Source organism: Chanos chanos, chromosome 9 (assembly GCF_902362185.1).
Source record: "Chanos chanos chromosome 9, fChaCha1.1, whole genome shotgun sequence".
NCBI classification, from domain to species: domain Eukaryota; kingdom Metazoa; phylum Chordata; class Actinopteri; order Gonorynchiformes; family Chanidae; genus Chanos; species Chanos chanos.
Window position 1 is genome coordinate 40,903,849 of NC_044503.1, and position 21,253 is coordinate 40,925,101.

At 44.9% G+C, this 21,253-nt stretch overlaps 2 protein-coding genes and 1 non-coding gene across 3 annotated transcripts in view; 2 read left to right on the plus strand and 1 right to left on the minus strand.

Moving 5' to 3' along the window:
• Nucleotides 1-12,827: 12,827 nt before the first annotated feature.
• On the minus strand, nt 12,828-18,053 carry tpi1b (triosephosphate isomerase 1b). Its single transcript, XM_030784379.1, has 7 exons — nt 17,842-18,053; nt 15,845-15,968; nt 15,546-15,630; nt 15,203-15,335; nt 14,062-14,147; nt 13,857-13,944; nt 12,828-13,688 (listed from the first exon to the last, which is right to left on the minus strand). The coding sequence occupies exons 1-7, from the start codon at nt 17,951-17,953 to the stop codon at nt 13,570-13,572; spliced, it is 747 nt and encodes a 248-aa protein (XP_030640239.1). The 5' UTR covers nt 17,954-18,053; the 3' UTR covers nt 12,828-13,569.
• Nucleotides 18,054-18,706: 653 nt separating this feature from the next.
• On the plus strand, nt 18,707-18,760 carry LOC115821909 (U7 small nuclear RNA). The gene has a single exon (XR_004025598.1). It is a non-coding gene; the product is annotated as a U7 small nuclear RNA (small nuclear RNA).
• Nucleotides 18,761-19,921: 1,161 nt separating this feature from the next.
• The window catches only part of lpcat3 (lysophosphatidylcholine acyltransferase 3), a 13,028-nt gene continuing 11,696 nt past the window's right edge, over nt 19,922-21,253 (plus strand). The window contains exon 1 of the mRNA XM_030784043.1: nt 19,922-20,006. Coding sequence (XP_030639903.1) covers nt 19,922-20,006 — 85 coding nt within the window. The remainder of the gene's footprint in view (nt 20,007-21,253) is intronic.

Here is a 21,253-nt window from a genome sequence, read left to right on the forward strand (position 1 = left end):
TCCCGGTTTAGGGGGAGTTTTTAACTTGGTGATGAGGTTATAAATCAGGTTGTAAGGGGAAGAAAGAGGGTGTGAAAGACATTTGGGCAGTATTTTACTTTACGGACTTGATTGGATCATTTTTTATGAAAGCGATCTCTCTCCACCTTACTTGGGCAGTCAACAGTATTGATTTGGTCGTAAAATCACTGAAAATGAATCCTTTATTCTCTTGTAATAGTTGAGCAGAGCAAAAGGGCAGAAAAGACTTGGAAGCAGTGTTTGTTGTTTGTTAGTTGGGTGGGGGGGGGTGTTTGGAGTTATTTTGTGCCATTTGGTGAAAGTATGTCACTAACTCTTCTCCACAGGTGAACTGTAAATATAAACCTGAGAGTGTAAATATTGTACAGATTTAGGGTTTTTTCTCTTTTTTTTTTTTTCTCTCTTTATATTAAATTGACTCAGAGATGGTAAGTGTAAATTTGATGAGGCCAGACATTTTTATAAGTCCCTTAGCTGAGCTGGGCATTCATTCTTGCTCTCTGTGTGTGTGTGTGTTTGCCTATATGTATTTGATATTGATTTATTAATATATGATGGTATTGGCACATTTATTAATTGGCATACAACCAAATATTTCATGAATTGCTTGTTCACTTTGAGAGGGATTAAAATGCTAATTTTTTTTTTTTTTAGTTTTAGCTTAAGTTAGTCATTTGTGACCAGAAACCTCCAGTGGTAATATTTATATACATATATATATATATATAATGGTAAGGTCCAATGTAATAAACAGTGTGACTTATAAACCAAATCTTTTTCTTGTTCATTATGCAACTAAAGATCTTCATAGGAAATGACCTCTTCTTTCTTTCCTTCACCCCTCTCTCCTTCTCTCCATCTAATCCTCCTTTTTTTTTTCTTTTTTTCTTTTTTCAATTTTCACTATGACAAGAGAAAGATTTGGTAGAAGTGCTATGTGCGCACACACGCGCAGTGAGAGCAGTTTTTGTATCAGGTGTGAGTTTTGTGGATTTTTCTTGAATAACTCTGTGTAACTGCTATGAGACTAGTTCTGGTCTTGTGAATATGTTTGATTCAGTGTAAGCTGAACTCTTGACGTGTATCAGACTCAGGGGTGTGTGTGTGTGTGTGTGTGTGTGTGTACTGGAGTGGATGATGTAAACAGACGGTCATGTGAAGTTTAATGCGGAGGATGGACCAGACCACAGCTGTAATGACTGATCTGTTCTCTGTGTGATGAGCACTGGTCACGCCCCTCTGTGTGTGTGTGTGTGTGTGTGTGTGTGTGTGTGTGTGATGTCCTGTGGCCCACGTCAACTCTTTCCTCGGCCTGTGAGCGCTTTTGAAACATGTTCTCTGTCAGTGTACTACCAACCACACAGCCACTCTAAGGCCCCCCTCCCCTTCTCTCTCTCTCTCTCTCTCTCTCTCTCTCTCCTGTCTCTCTCTCTCTCTCTGACTGTCCATCCCTCTCTCCTGTCTGTCTGGTTTGAACTCCTCACCAGATTCATGTGTGTCCCTCTCTCCCTGCAGTCCGGAGGAGTGTTTTGGAGGAGAACGGGTGATGAGTGAAAGAGAGGAGTTGCTGTCCAGAGAAAAGCTGGCTGGAGGAGCGCGGGGGAGACGCGAGCGCCGCCCGTCTCACTCACACGGGTTTCACTCCTCTGGTGTCTGTGCTCGGCCCTGTCTCAGATCTGCCTCCACGCCTCTGAGCGCTGAGTTGATGTGTTAGGCATTTGATTGTGTTTGATTCTGGGTAAGGTCAGTTTGCAAATGCACAGTTTTAGATCACCCAGTGGATGGTAAAGCCACGTGTCACAGCGAGGCTGTCGCCGTAGCGACATCAGCCAGCAGAGTCAGCACCATAGCAACGTCAGTCGACATGGTCATTTCCATAGCGACGCACAGACGGACCACAGAGATGTTTGTGTGTGTCTTGTGATATTTTTTTGTTTGATTAGGACTGTAGATGCCCGCTGTCTGTCCAGACATGTTTATTTATTTATGTTTTTGTTTTTTTGGTTTTGTTTTTTTTACCTGCTTTCATTTCCTGTAGTGGCTCTATTAAGCCTGCCTCTCTCTGAATGCTCTAGTCTTGTGTAGGACAGGGAAGTCGCTAAGCTAATGTAACCTTCCTAACAGCTTCTCAACACGTATGCATTGATTTGTCTTTGTTTTGATAGATTTTTTTTTGTTGTTGTTTTTTTTGGTCATGATTTCTGTTGTAAGACTGTATAGTGTGGCAGATGTATCGCAGGTTAGGCAGAGCAGTGATCTCACAGCACAGACTGGACAGAGTAGAGTAGGGTTTGTCAGTGTTTACAGACTCACAGACATGACCGTGTAGACCAGGGTTTGTCAGTGTTTACAGACTCACAGACATGACCGTGTAGACCAGGGTGACTATTACAGGCTCAGTGTTTCAGTAGATCAGCACATGTCTGGACAGTCAGTTGGCCCAGCGGGAACTGTTTCACTTTTCATTTCACTGTCAGCCTGTATTTTCTTATGTTTTTCCAACCCCTCTTTCTGGGGGTAGTGTTGTGGTTTTTTTTGTTTTGTTTTGTTTTTTTTTTTTCGCTGATGTGTTTACTCCTGGACTGTAACATGTAACATGTCTCTCTATAAATGACAAGCGTTTCTTTAAAAAAAAAAGACAAAAACCAAAACAAAACACATTTTCCTCCTGGTGTGTGTGCGAACCCCCCCCCCCTTCTCTCTCTCTCTCTCTCTCTCCCCCGGGGTGACCCTGTTTGTCTCTCTAAGCTCCATTCACCTGACCCACTCTCCCAGTTTGCTTCAAAACAAAGACCGTACCATTCCTCCCTCTCTCTCTCTCTCTCTAATATGCCTCTTTTTCTTTCGTTCTCATTCTCTCTCCACTTAAACCTGTTCATTCTGTTTTGCAGTTGATATTCACTCTTGTATGAGCCAACTCCTCTTGTTCCTAGTCCTAGTCTTTAACGCCCATGTCCACATCTTGAAATGGATTGTTTACTTGTTTTTGTTTTTCTTTAAATCCCACTGGAGTGGGATTGTTCCCCTGTTCTCTCTTTTAAACAGACCGGACCTTGTGCTCCATGTCAGTCTCCCATGACTCTCTGTTTAACAGCTTTTTCTCTCTCCCTTCTTCTCCCTGCATGCTCTCCCGTCTCTCTCTCTCTCTCTCTCTCTCTCCCGTCTCTCCTTTTCCATCCCTCTCTCTCTGACCCCTTCTTTCCTCTGTGTGTGTGTGTGTGTGTGTGGTTGTAAAATTGCTGTATATATTTTTATATATATATCTATATATATACATGACTATGGAGTGTCTCTGGCCAGTGATTGGCAGTAAGTATTTTCTGTTTGTGATGCGATTGGTTGCCTGCCCTTTCTTGCAGCTGCACACGGCCCCCGCCCCCGGCCTGTTTTCTGACACACGGTTCTGGTGTGTGGGTCCGGGGCTTTTCTGACACTGCCATGTGTACATCTTCTCTCCCCGTCAGTGCTCTCTCCTCTGTACATAATGTATGCACTCTGGTTCTCTCTGAGCAAACATTCAATAAAGAACAAACTCAAATCAGACCCGTCACGTCTGTGTCTGCTGTGTGATTATTTACTGTGAGTCATCACGTCTGTGTCTGTTGTTCGATTATTTACTGTGAGTCATAACGTCTGTGTCTGTTGTGTGATTATTTACTGTGAGTGAGGATGTAGGTTGATCTGATGGTGAGAAGGGGGTTCATGTTTTCTCACTTTGGTGAATCAGAGTCAGAATCTCGAGGCATCTTTATGTTTACTGGATTCATAAAACCACCACCACCACTACTGCCTCAGAGGGCTCATGAACTGGGAGACTTTGCCACCAGGGCTGTGCTGGAGATTTGGGTGGGGTTCAAAAACAGAAGAGCCCTATGGCTTTGTTTTGCGAGGAGAATGAAGCCATAGGGGTCTCCTATTAGGTGGTTTACGACTTGCTCAGGGTGAACTAACTCTGAGTTTACCTGCTTTCTGAAACACCCCCTCCAACTACTTAAGAAGAGGAACGGTATTGTGGTGTCAGCCAATCATACGAAAGCAGCGGATGACTAGCCAGGAAGCCTGGCCTCGCTATTGGCCCGACAGTGTGATTCCGAGTGAATCAATTTTCACCATTCACAAAATCACATTTGTTTCTGTTGTGTGATTATTTACTGCGAGTGAAGATGTAGGTTGATCTGATGGTGAGAAGACGGTTCATGTTTTCTCACTTTGCTACCTTGGCTTTTTTTTTTTTTAATCCGTATCAGAATCCGTTAGTTGGTGATAGCATAAATTGGTATTAGAATTCAGCCGTGTCCTCTATCGTAGTCTGTGATAGAATGACCACACGTTAGTCTAATGAGTGTCTTTAACAAACAGGTGTCCCTCGTCACTTCTGATGGAGTTTCCCATTGGCTGAAACCTACAATAAAGGCATCGACAGCGCAGCTTGGCATTACGCTTTGTGGATTGCTGATTTTGACAGGCAGTTGGAGATTGAGTGGTTCGACATGGCTCTGGGGCTGTTTCTGAGGTAAGGTCAAGGCTTGGCTTGTGTTTTGTTTGTGATTGGTGTAGTTTATTGTGTGTGGGTTTTTTTCCTTTTAGCTAACTTATTCTCCCCCCCCCCCCCCCCCCCCCCCCTTAGGGTTTTTTGGATTTGTTCGTTCTTGAGGGAAATCAGTTCCTTAAAGACGAATTTAGCACGACGGGGTAAATATCGCAGTCTCCTGTGGCTTTTTTTTTAAAATTTAAAACCCATTCAGTTCAAACACCTAAAATAATGCATTGTCTTCGTTAGGGTTCCAGTCGTCACGCGGAACTGGCGCCGTGCCGCTAGACGGTGGAAGCGGCTTCCAGTATGTGAGCGGCCCTTACACTGGCGCTGGACACGCTTCCCAAGGCATCCAAACTTCTCCTGGTCGCGTTGCCGCTTCTTTCAGCCATTACGCGAGTGGCGGTCCGAACAATGCCTACACTGGCTCCTTGGCCAGCTGGGGTTCCCCCGTTCGCGCGGCTGGTTCACGTGCGTCTTCCAGCAGTATTTACGGAGGCCCCGACGGCGGTTCTGAACCCGTTGTCGCGAGCCGTTTTGTCAGCCGACAGTCTCCCACCAGCACGGATGGATTCGCTGGCTTTCAAGGGGCGGATTTGGATTCATATCCATTTAATCCCAACAGCATCACGTATTCTTACAACAACTACGAACACTACAGTGAAAGCAAATCCCGCACGAGTTTTACTCCACTGGGCATCTCCGATGGCAAGGATCCGGTTGAGCCCGAGTCGTCCGGCGAGGATCCGGTTGAGCCCGAGTCGTCCGGCGAGGAGGGCACACCAGCTGGAATAATGTCCTTTTGGAGGTAAACGTGGTTTGGCTGGCTCTATTAATGGCGTTTCCTTGTAATAAACTCTTCCTTTTCTCTGTATAGGAAAGCGTAAGGATCTGAGATGGCAGGAGTTGAACGTTAATGAACACTCCAATGGCTAAACCACGCAACTCGACCTCACTGAACGTGGGTGTGCTGTGATTTACTATCTATACTAATAAAACTGAGTAACCTTACTTTTTGTGACGGGCCTTTATTAATGTAGGAATATGCTTTCGCAATATTTGTCCTAGCATGATTTCCGTAGTTAATCAAGGGGGTGTAGTTACAAGTAGTGGCTGTCAAACAAGTTCCAAGAAGCTCTAGCGCAAGCTAGATGTTCACAAGGTTTTGTTACCAGCGAACACAACATGGCCTTTCGGTTCCAGAAAAGCTGAGCTGGTTCGATTAACTCTGAGTTAAGCACGTGCATGACAATTATTTTAAAAAGCCATCAATGGAGCTCCAGTACTACGATTCACCATGGCAACTGGCGCAAAAAGTCGTGCAGTTAGAAGTTCTGGTACGTGTTTATGGCGTGTATGAGCACATTTTCCAAAAAGGGGCGGGGCGAGGGGGGTTGCTACAACTGCATCGGCAAAGGCGAGACAACTGGCGTGGGAGAGAATTGCTGCCCGCGTCAATGCGTAAGTCTGAATGCAGAAGTCTTTAACATTTAAGCACACTTTTAATATTACAGGTGGAAGTGGTGGAATGTAATTGAAATTCTGTTTTATTTTAGGTGTGGTCCCATGGGCACAAAGCGCACTTGTCAGCCGCTGAAAATGAAATATAAAAACATAGTTCAAACAGGTAAGGCACATTTTGCTTAGGCCTATAGGCTCATGATTGTACCTCATTTTGGTTTTAACCATATTTGACAAAGTAAATGTCATTCAGTGGCTATTTCAACTTGGAGTAGCTTTAACTCCCAACAGAATGCTGTTTTAAGACGCACAAATGTCCTCCTGCCTAGTATCCTGATTAGCAGATTAACATTTGAGCTGTAAATACTCCCAGAGATTGACAATTATAGTAGCTTAAAGTATACTGAAACAGAATGCTGCTCTTCATCACAGGATGATGATGAAGACACGTTGTCTGCTGCCACAGAGGGATTCAGAAAGGCCTCCTGTGGTTTACATTAATATTATGTATGGTAGCTACTGATATTTCTCTCCTTATTAAATTGTTTTTACATTCTTGTGCGGAATTTTGAGTTTAAAATGCACATTGAAGGAATGACACGTTCTTATCCTTTTTAACAGAGCATGACTGGGCATTACCAGGAGGAGAGTCCATCAACCTCCACAGCACAGACTGACACAGTGAGATGTTCAGTAAATGCCAGGTTAATTCTGCATGTAGATCTGTAGAATTTAATGTCATCCTTATGTTTTCTCAGTTATGAATTAAGGAGGAAAATGGCTAAAACTGACTGAGAAATGATGCACTTGCAGTGGCAGATTAAAAGGCCTATCTTGAAATTGAATTACTGGAACACCAGTTAGAGGTGGGTGCATGAATTGTTAATTGTTGGAACAATCTAAATATAGTAATTGTTGCATTTGCATTTGTAGGAAATAAAGAAGACCAAATAAAATGTGACTGTTTTTTTCTTTATTTGACTGCTGAGGATGGTGGTATCTTAATCTGTGAAATGTTTTTGGCAAACTATCTCTCGGACGGCTCCTCCATCCGGGACATCTGCAGGGTGGATGGGACTGTCTTCCTCGGGGTCGTTCATTTGTGCGGCAGGGTGCTGCTCTTCTCTAGTTGTGGCAATCTTATGGAGAACTGCTCCTCTGCTCCAAAAGTGCATCTCTCCAATTCACCACTCAGCCCCTGTCTCAGTTCTCCTCCGTTTCCCCAATGGAACTGGCCAACATCATGGCGGGAATGAGAAGCTCCAACTGCATTCTGGATCCCATCCCACCCAACTTCATCAAGGACTGTCTCCCAGTCCTCTCATCACACTGATCATAAACTCCTCCCTCAGTTCTGGTTCAGTCCCCCAAACGCTCAAACTGGCTGCTGTCACCCCCATTCTCAAAAAACCTGGACTCAACCCCGACATCATGTGCAATTTCCATCCCATCTCCAATCTCCCCTTTCTCTCAAAAATACTGGAACGTGTTGTCGCCTCCCAAATCAAAGCCCACATCAGCTCAAACGACTTATTCGAACCATTTCAATCTGGTTTCCGTTCACAGTACAGCACAGAATCGGCTCTGCTCAAAGTCACCAATGACCTACTCCTCTCCTCAGACTCTGGCCACCTCAGCATTCTCATCCTCCTCGACCTCACCGCCGCTTTTGACACCATCAACCACACCATTCTTCTTTCCCGTCTGGAATCCCATGTCAACATCACTGGCACTGCCCTCTCCTGGTTAAAGTCATATCTCACAAATAGACAACAGTTCATCAATATTAACAACTGCACCTCCTCCGTAGCCCCTCTGTCCCAAGGCGTCCCCCAGGGTTCAGTGCTTGGTCCTCTCCTATTCATCCTCTACATTTCTACCAAATCCATCACCACGGCAACTTACTCTACTCTGAGCAACTGTATCACTGAGGCGAAATCCTGGATGCAAGCCAATTTCCTCATGTTAAACTGGGAAAAATCAGATATGATCATCACCGTTCCTCTGATGCGAATCTCCTGTCTGTACCATGCAGGACCAAGCACCGGACCTGGGGCGATAGAGCTTTCTCCACTGCTGCCCCCTCCCTCTGGAACTCCCTCCCCCAACACATCCGAGACTGCACTGAGCCATCAATATTCAAATCCCTCCTTAAAACCCACCTCTTTCAAACTGCTTTTAATCTATGATTAACACTGCGTCTTATACCCTTTTATTGCATTGATTTTACGACTTTTTAAGTCAAGTGCTCTTATTTCTTATTTTATTGTTTGTTCTCTTATTATTTTTCTTATGACTATTATTCTTTTACTGATTATTTTATGCTTGTTAAGCGTCTTTGAGTGTCATGAAAAGCGCTCTACAAATAAAATGTATTATTAACATATGGCAAAATAATGTCACACGCCGTCTCTGGGGTTACTCTGACTTTACACAGACACTGGAGGCGGGCTTTGAGCATGCCTATTGTCATCTCAACCCAGGCTCTAGTCCTGCAGTGGGCCACACTGGAACGTTGTTGGGGACCCAGCTCAGGGTAAGGGCTCAACAGAGAGGACTGGCATGGGTACTCTCTGTCACCAAGCAGGTGGCCATCAAACCCTCCTGTAATTATGGAGTGGATACATTTTTATGGTGTTAAGAGGGAGACAAGGGAATGATATTTGTGCAAAGCTTTACTTACCATGTGCAAATCTGTTGCTCAGGGTACACTAATGATACATTCGTATATCATGCACTGAGCTGGGCCACTGGCTTCAACATTTGTGATCAAGTGCACTGCATCACATATGATCTTGACAGTGCAGAGAATGAGAAATATTAGTTGCAGTATATTGCTTTGTTATTGTAAGACAATAGTCAGTGTACCTGCACATTAATGCTGTGGAAAGACTTCCTATTCACATAGTCAACTTCATTAACTGAAGGAGCAGTGATGGGGATCTGTGTGCCATCGATGCAGCCCATGACACTGGGAAACACTGCAACATAAAAACTAATGACTGATCCCAGTCTGAGGTCCCAGCAGAATGTCATGAACACGATATCATTTAAAATATCGTTACCTTTAACTGAATGATTCTACATCAGTCACCTGCTATCCTGTGTAATTCCTCTTTGATGGTCCTTAGAGGTCTGACACTACGAAAATGTGCAGTAACACTTTTTTACGGCTCTACAAACAGTTGCTTTCCCGATATACTCGGCGTCGCCAGTGTTATAAAGGAAACTCCCGTCCGCAAAAAAAAAAAAAAAATGAAGAGCAAAGAACTTGCTCCGATCCGAGAGCAAGAAGTCCACGGTGTGTTATATTAGAGATGTAGGCCGGAGTTGTTCGGATAAATGATAGATTGTGATGAAAAACGGTAACGATCGATTAGGTAGTCATCAGGGAATGATATTACATCTAATCGGGGTCTCAAAAACCTCTCCCGACATAAGGCTATGCAAATTAATTTGGCTTCAACACCGATCGGGTTAGCGATGAAAGGACACGCCATGTTTGACAGCTGCTTCAGGTTCAGCCGGAGGGAGGATTTAGGGAGAAACTCAGGGTTTGTTAAAGAAAACCTGCCAGTGAGCAGGTTAGGTTTACAGAGTCAATTACCACGGTATCTCACTTTCTGGAACGGAAAACCAAGAGTTTCCTTCATTTCAGGGTTAACAAACTCAGAGTTTTCACTAAACCCGCTTTCTGAAATACCCCCCTGGTGTGTGGGTCCGGGGCTTTTCTGACACTGCCATGTGTACATCTTCTCTCCCCGTCAGTGCTCTCTCCTCTGTACATAATGTATGCACTCTGGTTCTCTCTGAGCAAACATTCAATAAAGAACAAACTCAAATCAGACCCGTCACGTCTCTGTCTGTTGTGTGATTATTTACTGTGAGTGAAGATGTAGGTTGATCTGATGGTGAGAAGGGGGTTCATGGTTTCTCACTTTGGTGAATCAGAGTCAGAATCTCGAGGCATCTTTATGTTTACTGGATTCATAAAACCACCACCACCACTACTGCCTCAGAGGGCTCATGAACTGGGAGACTTTGCCACCAGGGCTGTGCTGGAGATTTGGGTGGGGTTCGAAAACAGAAGAGCCCTATGGCTTTGTTTTGCGAGGAGAATGAAGCCATAGGGGTGTCCTATTAGGTGGTTTGCGACTTGCTCAGGGTGAACTAACTCTTGAGTTTACCTGCTTTCTGAAACACCCCCTCCAACTACTTAAGAAGAGGAACGGTATTGTGGTGTCAGCCAGTCATACGAAAGCAGCGGATGACTGGCCAGGAAGCCTGGCCTCGCTATTGGCCCGACAGTGTGATTCCGAGTGAATCAATTTCCACATTCACAAAATCACATTTGTTTCTGTTGTGTGATTATTTACCGTGAGTGAAGATGTAGGTTGATCTGATGGTGAGAAGGGGGGTTCATGTTTTCTCACTTTGCTACCTTGGCTTTTTTTTTTTTTTTTAAATCTGTATCAGAATCCATTAGTTGGTGATAGCATAAATTGGTATTAGAATTCAGCCGTGTCCTCTATCATAGTCTGTGATAGAATGACCACACGTTAGTCTAATGAGTGTCTTTAACAAACAGGTGTCCCTCGTCACTTCTGATGGAGTTTCCCATTGGCTGAAACCTACAATAAAGGCATCGACAGGGCAGCTTGCCATTACGCTTTGTGGATTGCTGATTTTGTTAGGCAGTTGGAGATTGAGTGGTTCGACATGGCTCTGGGGCTGTTTCTGAGGTAAGGTCAAGGCTTGGCTTGTGTTTTGTTTGTGATTGGTGTAGTTTATTGTGTGTGGGGTTTTTTTCCTTTTATCTAACTTATTCTCACCCCCCCCCCCTCCCTTTAGGGTTTTTTGGATTTGTGCGTTCTTGAGGGAAATCAGTTCCTTAAAGACGAATTTAGCACGACGGGGTAAATATTGCATTCTCCTGTGGCTTTTTTTTAAATTGAAAACCCATTCAGTTCAAACACCTAAAAAAATAATGCATTGTCTTCGTTAGGGTTCCAGTCGTCACGCGGAACTGGCGCCGTGCCGCTAGACGGTGGAAGCGGCTTCCAGTATGTGAGCGGCCCTTACACTGGCGCTGGACACGCTTCCCAAGGCATCCAAACTTCTCCTGGTCGCGTTGCCGCTTCTTTCAGCCATTACGCGAGTGGCGGTCCGAACAATGCCTACACTGGCTCCTTGGCCAGCTGGGGTTCCCCCGTTCGTGCGGCTGGTTCACGTGCGTCTTCCAGCAGTATTTACGGAGGCCCCGATGGCGGTTCTGAACCCGTCGTCGCAAGCCGTTTTGTCAGCCGACAGTCTCCCACCAGCAAGAATGGATTCGCTGGCTTTCAAGGAGCGGACTCGGATTCATATCAGTTTAATCCCAACAGCATCACGTATTCTTACCACGACTACGAACACTACAGTGAAAGCAAATCCCGCACGAGTTTTACTCCACTGGGCATCTCCGATGGCAAGGATCCGGTTGAGCCCGAGTCGTCCGGCGAGGATCCGGTTGAGCCCGAGTCGTCCGGCAAGGAGGGCACACCAGCTGGACTAATGTCCTTTTGGAGGTAAACGTGGTTTGGCTGGCTCTATTAATGGCGTTTCCTTCTTGTAATAAACTTTTTCCTTTTCTCTGTATAGGAAAGCGTAAGGATCTGAGATGGCAGGAGTTGAACGTTAATGAACAGCTGTTCAACCACTCCAATGGCTAAACCACGCAACTCGACCTCGTGGGTGTGCTGTGATTTACTATCTGTACTAATAAAACTGAGTAACCTTACTTTTTGTGACTGGCCTGTGTTAATATAGGAATATGCTCTCGCAAGGTTCCTCCTAGCGTGCTTTCCGTAGTTAATCAAGGGGGCAGAGTTACAAATAGTGGCTGTCAAAACACGTTCTAAGAAACTCTAGCACAAGCTACACTTTCAAAGGGTGGTATTACCAGTGAACATTGCATGGCCTTTTAAGGTTCTTGATGCACCAATTGTTCCGACTCTTTAGCATGTGGTAGATTTACCACCCCCCCCCCCCCCCCCCAAAAGTGTCGTTAACCAGCCAGACCCCATTTGGTAAACACTTGTTTCATTCCAGGCTGTGTATACCTTAGACCTCTTCGGGGTGCATTTTTGGGGGGGGGGGGGGTGAACTGTAGTTATAGTACCTGTGCCTAAGGGGTGTGTTTAGAATGTCTTGTCAATGGCCAAGTACAATTTACAGTGCACAAGTACGAGATTTACGTTGGCAACTAGCGTACACAATGCAGCCAAGACGAATGGGTAAACAAGAGTAAAGTTTAAAAACGGCAAGTTGTGTACAGTCCAGCGGTAGTAACGATATTGCAGAATTTAGCCACAGAGCTAATAAACACAACTGCCGACACCGTACTATGCAAGAGTCCAATAATGATAAATAGCGCGCAGCTCAGAAGTGCAACTGCCGTATTAGCGGACAGAGTGGCGCGAACGGCATGAAGTGAACACATCACGGGTGTGCAACAGCTCGAATGTGCAAAATGAGGACAGCCCTTCAGTGTGGGTTTAAGTCTTCATGCACACACTCAACCTCAAATGGGTAAGTCCTGTACTCTAACAGCTGCTATAAAACGAACCTCAGAGTTGTGTGATGTCGAACACAGTATTCAGACGGTGACGGAGGTTGAGAGTGTACCTCTGGGTACCCTATGGCTTATTTTGGTGGCATAGTGCAGTGTGTGTGAGTTTTGATCTTGGATCAGTAACTGAAACAGGTTTTGGAGGAGACCTAGAGGGATGACTGTGTTTAGGCGGGAAAAAACAAACCACGACACATCAAGTTTCTTCTTTGACCGTTTATTACACTGTTTCCACCTGCAGTCCTTTCCCCTGTACACTGCTGGCCAAGACAACACAACTGACATGAAAAAAAAGCTCCTCCCACCAGCCACAGCAGCCTATAGGAGAGCTGATGCACTGCTACAGGAAGCCTTGGTACCCAATCATCTTGCAGCTCTTTCAGCAGTAAAAAAAAAAAAAAGACGCTGCTTTTCATTGACGTTCATCTAGAGATGTGACGCTGTTTTAACATGTAAAACGATGGTAAACGTTTTTGTTTCAAGTAAAAAGCACTGGCTTCGTTAGTTTCGTTTTTTTTCACCATGTGTTGGTTTGTCTTGTTCAGTCTATAAGTTACAACACCAGTGTGGAGGTCAGGTTAGCGTGTGTGTGTATACACACACACACACACCTTCACACACCAGGCTGTGAGGAATTCTCAGTGCAACTATTCCACATGTGCCAGCGTACAGTACGTGAGTCAATCTGTCTCTTTTTTTTTTAAACGACAACAACAAAACAAACAAACAAAAAATTAAAATGAAACAAAAGGCAGTGACATCACAAGAACATTTCAGGGAGGGGGGGGAGGGGGGGGGACAGCGTTGGTGATGGTAACTAAGTGCTTTTAGTGAAATGGATGTTGAGGGCGTCAGGGAGGGAGATGGAGTCAGCCACAGTTTGTTCTGTTTTCTTTCTTTTTTGCGCTCTCTCTCTCTTTTTATCTCTGCCCCTCTCTTTTTTTTACGCCTTAGCGTTGATGATGTCGACAAATTCAGGTTTCAGGGAAGCTCCGCCCACCAGGAAGCCATCCACGTCTTTCTGGGAGGCAAGCTCCTTGCAGGTTCCCCCGGTGACGGAACCTGAATGGATACATCGTAAAAAAAAATTAATATGGGAAAATACTGCTGTGAAATCATTACCATTTCAGATGCTTGGAAGACTTCTGACTGAACGAAGAAACATCAGTGCAGAGGAGAGGAGAGGAGAGGAGAGGAGAGGAGAGGAGAGGAGAGGAAGGGAGCGCTGACCTCCGTAGATGATCCTGACGGAGTTGGCAACAGCCTCAGACACATTGGTCTTCATCCAGTGCCTGAGCTTGTCATGGACTTCCTGGGCCTGAGAGAGGGAGAGACAGAGAGAGAGATGGTGTTTAGACTGGGAGTGTGTGTTGTGTGTTGGTTTGTTTAGACTGGGAGACCAGACTGTTTACTGGTTTGACTGGGAGACGCTTACCTGCTGTGGGGAGGCAGTCTTGCCAGTACCGATGGCCCAAACGGGTTCATAAGCCAAGACGACTTTACTCCAGTCCTTAACGTTATCTGCCCAGAAACGAATAAACATTAGATCTCCTCTTCAACAGAACCAAACACACACACACACACACACACACACACCTCCGCTTCGGTCGCGGTCTGTTTCATTCATCCGACAGACAAGTCAATCAAACACTCAACTTCCTGTCTGTACATGACATCCCCGCTCTGAACATAACGAATCACTACATGTCTGATATGAGAGAGTGTGTGTGTGTCTGTGTGAGCATCCACGCATGTGTAGATTCCCAAAGACAGGGTGAACAAATTCAGAGACTGCAGAGGGAAATTACAGGTCATACTGGGAAACGGGTCAGTTCACTGGACTGGACTGGCATACTGGGAAACGTTTATGATCATTGATGTCTCTGCTGACCGCTCTGGTCCATCTGGTCCGTGTTCAGACCACGACTGGGTTCAGACCACGGGTGACGACTGGGTTAAGGAGACCTGGGTGGTTCAGATATACGAGTTTGGACCAGGACAGCGGTTATCGAGTGTTCTGAGAGAATGGCCCCATTCCGTCCATGCATCTGTGTATACATTTATTCATTCACCTATGTACATATTTATTTATTCATTCATCTATCCATCCATCTGTGAATTCTGTAACAGGGCAACTCTGTCTTAGAAGAGACGCGTGGACAACGGAAGGGGCGTAAACCTGAAGAAGAGATGCATTTTCGCCAGAAAGCGCGAATGTGATTGCACTGCAGCATCAGTGTTTCATTTGTGACTCATGCACTAGCCGTCTTCCATTGCCTCACGGAGCAAAAGACCACTGAATCCAACTATCAACTGCCGCTGTGTGCAATCCCTTGTCGGACCACTAGAGGAGTAAAACTTTTCCCATTCATCTTCAATGGGAAAATAAGCGATTAAAAACGGCAATATAAAAAAAAAAAGTGTGGACTGATCGATTAGCTGTATACAAGCACACTACACAGCATTAGGACGGACCTGTTAGCGCTGCAATGGAATCGATATCGCGAAAAGCGAGTTGAAACGGTGCCAAAAATGACCGGAACGAAAAAGAAGAACAATATGTGATTGACACGTACCTGCGATGACCTTGGTCTGTGCAAAGACGACCTTCTCAGTGATGCCCGCCTCCCGTTCATCCAGCTTCTCGCCGATGCAGGCGATCACTCCCAAACCAGTCTCCAGGGCATGAGCCACCTTCTGACCAATCAGCTGTCAGGGGCAGTAAACACACAGCCAATCAGAGGATGCAAGGATGTGACATCAGAACAACGCTACTGGCTGCTACGTCCTATATCTGTCATTTGTATTTCTAATGATTCCGTCACAGCCGCTCTTACGGACAGAATCCTTCAGTTCACCAAAGAATGGGCGAACACAGACGATCGTTATCGATAACAAACCCGTTTCTGATTGGCTTACCTCATCGCTCTCCCCAAAGACATGACGTCTCTCTGAGTGACCGAGAATCACCCAGTGCACACCACAGTCCTTAATCATCGCAGGGCTGAAAAAGAGAGAGACAGACACACAGAGAGAGAGACAGACAGAGAGAGAGAGACAGAGGTGAAGAGAGAGGGGTTAAACTTGACGTTAAAAAGGTTTGACGAGTGTTTACACTCGTTTATCTATCACTCCACTCTTTCATCTCTCCATTCCTCCTCCTCTCCATTCCGTGTCTGCACCTGACTGGGGTCGCCCTGACCTTATGACCTGCGTACCTGATCTCTCCGGTGAAGGCGCCCTTGGGGACCTTGTAGCAGTTCTGTGCGGCAACGCCGATTTTGGGATCCAGTTTGGATCGGGCAAAGTCCAGGTAGATGGCTGGAGCGCCACACACAACCTCTGTGGGGGGGGGGGGGGGGGGGGGGTCACAAAAACGAGACAAAATGAAATATTTGGTTACATTCTGAAATGTCGATTTGACTGTAAGTTTTACATCCTGACACACTGTCAGGCTCATGGGAAAAAAAAACAAACAAAACATGGAACTGTTTAGTGTTCAAAAGCTTTGCTCTGATTGCGTGTTTCCGAGATACCAGAGAACATTTCTGAAAGCAACACTAATGACCCATGTGCGTTTTTTTTTTTCTTCTTTAGGGTTACAAGCAGCAACAGATTTCCAAAATATGCCTAACTGAGCTTACAGTATTTTGAACACAATAGCCGTCTATTACACAGTGAAATGTGTGTGTGAGTGTGTGTGCGTGTAGATGTAGACCTCTGGCATTCCCGTTGTAAGTCTATCTCGGGTCAACTAAGTCTAAATAAAAACTTGACTAGCGATATCTGCCGCCCCAGTAAAAGGTCACTTGTACCAAGTTCTCAGCCTCCGCGGTTAATAAAGTTCAAAGTTCACAGGAGAGAAGGTCACAGCGTGCACACCAGCATTCTGCGAGGGTCAAGGCGGAGCCAAACTAAAGGTCTTCGGCTCTTACATTGGGGTAAAATTAACTTAAGGGTTTATATAAATGCGGCAGACGGACGTTTGACTTTTGGCTTTAAATGTCTGGAGAGAGCGAGAGAGTGGCTGAGACGAGCACCTCTCACGTTACTGTCTTCACGCGCACGTCTCGTTAGTTAGTTTTGAGTTTTCGTTCGGCAAACGCTGCGCAAGGTTGTGAATGTTATGTCTCTGAGCGGAGACAGCAGGGTAAAGTCCAAGGTTGTAGGATGGTCACTAACCACGGCTTTGGCGTAATTTAGTCTGCTTTGAAAAGAGGAGGGAGGCGTTTGTCATTGCCAGAGACAAGACGAAAAGCCGCTAGTGTACAGAAGCCCCTCGGATTTTTAAAGACTATAATCGACCAATATCGCAGTAGTTCACGGTTAGCAAAATATGCTGTTAGCCGTAGCCACAATGAACACATAAACACGTAATTTTTCCCCATGCAGGAAAATGATTCGTCTTTCCGACATCAGGAAATGAAATAGCCGGCCATCTGACAATCAGGCACACAACGTGCACATGGCGGAGCACAGGCTACGTGCTGGAACACACACACACACACACACACAACGCACACCCCTTGGTTCTACCACGACGCGAGCTGTGTCAAAGTCATATCGATGCTCAGACTGCACTGTATTCTGTAACGGCTGGTAGCACAAGTCTAACTCGACGGTGTAATATCACAAACGTTGAACACAACCACCTCACTCTCTGCCTCCGTTAGGACACGGGTTTCCGTCACTGGAGAGCACGCGACCGCCACACAATCGATTTGTCTCCTCTGGTGCTTTTCCATTCAGAGATTACATAATCACCGCAGCTGAAACACCGTTCGCTGCACAAGAAAAGCTACGAGCGAACGAAAAAACCCCCAAAAACAAATAATTAAAAAAACCCCGGAAGCTCCACTTTCACACCGATTCAGTAAGGTCAAGTTTAGCCTGTCTGCAGTGTTGTGAATTGCTTCTTAGCTACTGTGTGTGAGGGAGAGTTGAGGTGCATGATTTCTGTTCTCAGAGAGACATCAAGGAGAAAATCTTTGACCTGCAAGATGAACGACACTGGTTCCCGTTTTCGGACCCTAAGCGATCACATAAGCAGTAGAGTCTGCAAACGATGCACGTCTCGATTCAAAAGGGGTTTAAAACGAATGAAAATGGTAAATCACACGAGTCACATATAACCATAACGACATCAGAAGGATGAGATTTAATGGCGTTTTTGTTTGTTCGTTTGTTTCATTTGGTGTAAAGTGAAATTACGCACCGGTGTCCGCGTGGAGCTTGGCTTTGTTGAGAGTATCAATCAGTTCGCCAAGGCTCTTCTTGTCCCCGTTCATCTTCCAGTTCCCACCGACGAAGAATTTCCTGCCTGTCATGTTTGCGGATACTGAGTGTACGCTTTGTCGCGGCCTCTACACACCGTTTTTTACGTTCCCTGTACGGGTTTGACAGAGCTGCCCTAGCCGAAGAGATGGCGAAGGCGTGAGGTCCAGCTGGGGTTTATATAAAACCTCAGTTTTGACTCCTCCTCTCTGTTTTCTCTCATTGGATAAGACTGTTTCGCCCCCGAATTCACTTCCCTAAAGAAACGGTAGAATGTGTGTGTGTGTGAGAGAGAGAGAGAGGAGAATGGTTGGGTGGAATTTTACTGGATAGTGAGGAAACCCAGTCTACAAAACTGTTGAAATAAGTAAACACACAGTTGCCGGCTGAGTGAAAACACTCGGAGCATAGACATCTTACAATAACGATAAAAACGAAGAGACATCACAAATTACTAAAAACGTTTCAGCAAGATTATTGTGTTTCTTTTACCCATTTAGCATAGTTTTCTGGGGCACTAAAGGCCTGGGGGCGGGTATCAAACGGAGAGGGCGTGTCATATTTGCATACCCAGAAGGCATTTCGCCAGATTTTGTAATACGGACAGCATATATTTTAAACAGAAAAAAATATTTTCAGTCCCCAAAGATTCACAGCATACTACCTACAAATACGTATAACACTACGCTTTGTCATCGCTTCTAAGAGGTCTAATACGATATTTGTAACTTTTACTATTTGGGACGCCCTATGGTAAATGTTAGCAAGGACCCACAACAATGTTGGCCAACGGGGCGGTCTAGATGGAATATTGTTCTTTTAGTATTTTTCCAGTAGGCTTCTTTTAAAAAGAAGCCCCCCTTTCACCTTGTCAAATGATAGTACCGAATACGCTGGTCCTGTGAAGTGCTACCCTATGGAATATGGTTTCTTTAGAGAGGACGAGCGTTGAATGCCGCGCTAAAGCCCTCTATATAATTTTGTACTCGTACTACTGCCAGGCTCAGGTACAGACCAAAGAGAAATCCGAGACGGTTGAGGGAGAGTATCGGAGCGGGCTAGCATGACCATGGGCATAGATTTATGGTAATGGTAAGGATGTGCCATCATGAAATATAATTTATCATAGAAAGATGGGGCGGAGTATAGTAAGAGTGGGTTAGTTTGTGGCTATGGAGTTCAGAGCTTCGTGAATTAAAATGAGTCCGTATACATCCTATGCAGTTCCGGCGATGAAACCCTCTGGCGATTGAATGTTTTATGGTGATCATGCATACTGACTCAGGTGACGATGTATCACTTAAAAATTGACGGTCGTCAGTGATCTCCGGCGCGGTTTGATTTCTTTGGTTCTTCATTCTGCAAACGTATATTATTTTCTATATATATATATATAAAAAAAACAGATTCAACACCGTACGGGTTATAAACTGCCCTCTGCCTTGTGCGGAACGGAGTCACCGAGCTGTGCATTCAGTGATTCTACCACTAGGGGGCAGGAGACCACAACGGTTGCAAAATTCAAAGCGGTAAAGTGCGGATTTTTCCAAACTCTCTAAAATCAAATTCCTGTTCTGCCTGTACCCTAACACTAACCGCGTGTAGAATCAAGACAGTGATACATATTAAGATTTAACAGTGAACAGCGACCTAATTAATCGTATGGTTATTTCTTCAAAGCCTATATTTTATTATATCAGTGCTATTTTATTTTAACGGCTGTCTATTCGTATGGTCGGCTTTTGCACGGTGGTCTTTAAGAAATAGTCTTATCTTGTTTTCTTTTACGCTGAATGTGCGAAGACACTTGTTGCGAAATAAATCACACACCACGCAGAGAGTGAAGGTCGTTCATATCGGACCAAAAGAGGGACAGATACGGAAAGGGGTGGAGAGGTCTCCTTAGAGTGCAGAGGACAGTTAAAGGAGAGAGAGAGAGAGAGAGAGTGAGTGAGTGAGTGTGTGTGTCTGCAAGGCAGTCACGGAAACCATAGCCGAAGCTGCTTCCGCCCACACGAAAGATGGCGGCTCCCTGGTTGGAGAGTTTAGCTGAATACTTGGGCTCTCCAGAACCAGCCGTGCGATTACTTCTGTCCATTTTATTAGGTGAGTGCCGTTTCACAGATTTCCGACTGCACACATGAAAACCTGTGTACCCGTAACTCTCTCTTTGTGTTGGATGCTCGCTGAACCAAGTGCTAGAAATCGAGTCACCTGCATGACATGTACAGGAGTGAAAGTAAATGTTTTAAAATAGCAAAAGTTATTGCGGTCTCCGAACTTGTGACAACCGTACAGCTGTGTCCAGAAGACATGAACGGTCATGATTCAAAAATCGGTCTTTCGTGTTAATGAACTGGACAACCAAATTACTAAAACAACAACAACAAAAAATGGCATAGCTTGGCAATGCTTTGTTGATGAGCTGTCATTCGGACAACTTCCTCTTTAATAACAACCAGTCGTCTCATGACCGACCTCCACCAGAATAAAACTATATGGGATTATTACACTTTGACCCTGGCGCCGCGAGCACATCACCCCATACATAAGCGTTAAGGTTACATCCGGGGTGTCAGATTACTTGTTAGTGAGGTGGGAGAGACGGGGAGTCTATGAATGGACCAGTGAGTGAGCGAGAGAACGGACGGACTTGCGATAAGAGTTTACTTTACACAATGAAAGCAGTTATGCATCTATACAAACCTTACTTGCGTAACGTGAAAACACCTCATATGTAAACAACACGGGATACGACAGAGAAAGGAGACACACACACAAACAAACACAAATAGAAACCCTATATATATATATATACACATACATATGGAAGCGTCCACCAACATGCAAATGTTGATTTTAGTTTTGCAAGGCTCTCTCTAAGAAGCTTTGTCTCCTATTGTCGTCAGACCTCGTGTCTTTTCGGCAGCCCTCGTTGCCAACTGGGCTAAAGTCAGTGTTTGTATCAGTAGTGACGGGGTGAACTGACACAGAGTAAACCTTGGCACATATCGGCCGTCTCATGAGGAAGGCTAAAGTTCAACCTCCTCTTTTTCGTTTTCTTTTTCTTTTTCTTTCCCCCCATCTGCATATGCAGGAACCAATAGATCATTAACTTTTTTAACGTTTTTTGTTTTTTTTAAATGTAGAAATTTAATGTTAGATTGGACATTTCCTGGTCCAACGGCTTTCTCCTGTTTGAATGGTTTGATCTGAAATTTTCTGTAAATTTTAATGTACTAGTGATTTTAATAGTAAGTTACAGACACACACACACACACACACACACACACACACAAACGTTTTTGTTTACTGTAGTTTACTTTTAATACATAAGTTAAACCAAGGTTATG

Coding starts and splice junctions, on each gene's coding strand:
- tpi1b (XM_030784379.1), bottom strand. CDS start 17,953: ATGACAGGCAGGAAATTCTTCGTCGGTGGGAACTGGAAGATGAACGGG. Junction 15,631..15,844: donor GCCTTCACCGGAGAGATCAG/GTACGCAGGTCA, acceptor TCTCTTTTTCAG/CCCTGCGATGATTAAGGACT. Junction 15,336..15,545: donor TCTTTGGGGAGAGCGATGAG/GTAAGCCAATCA, acceptor TGCCCCTGACAG/CTGATTGGTCAGAAGGTGGC.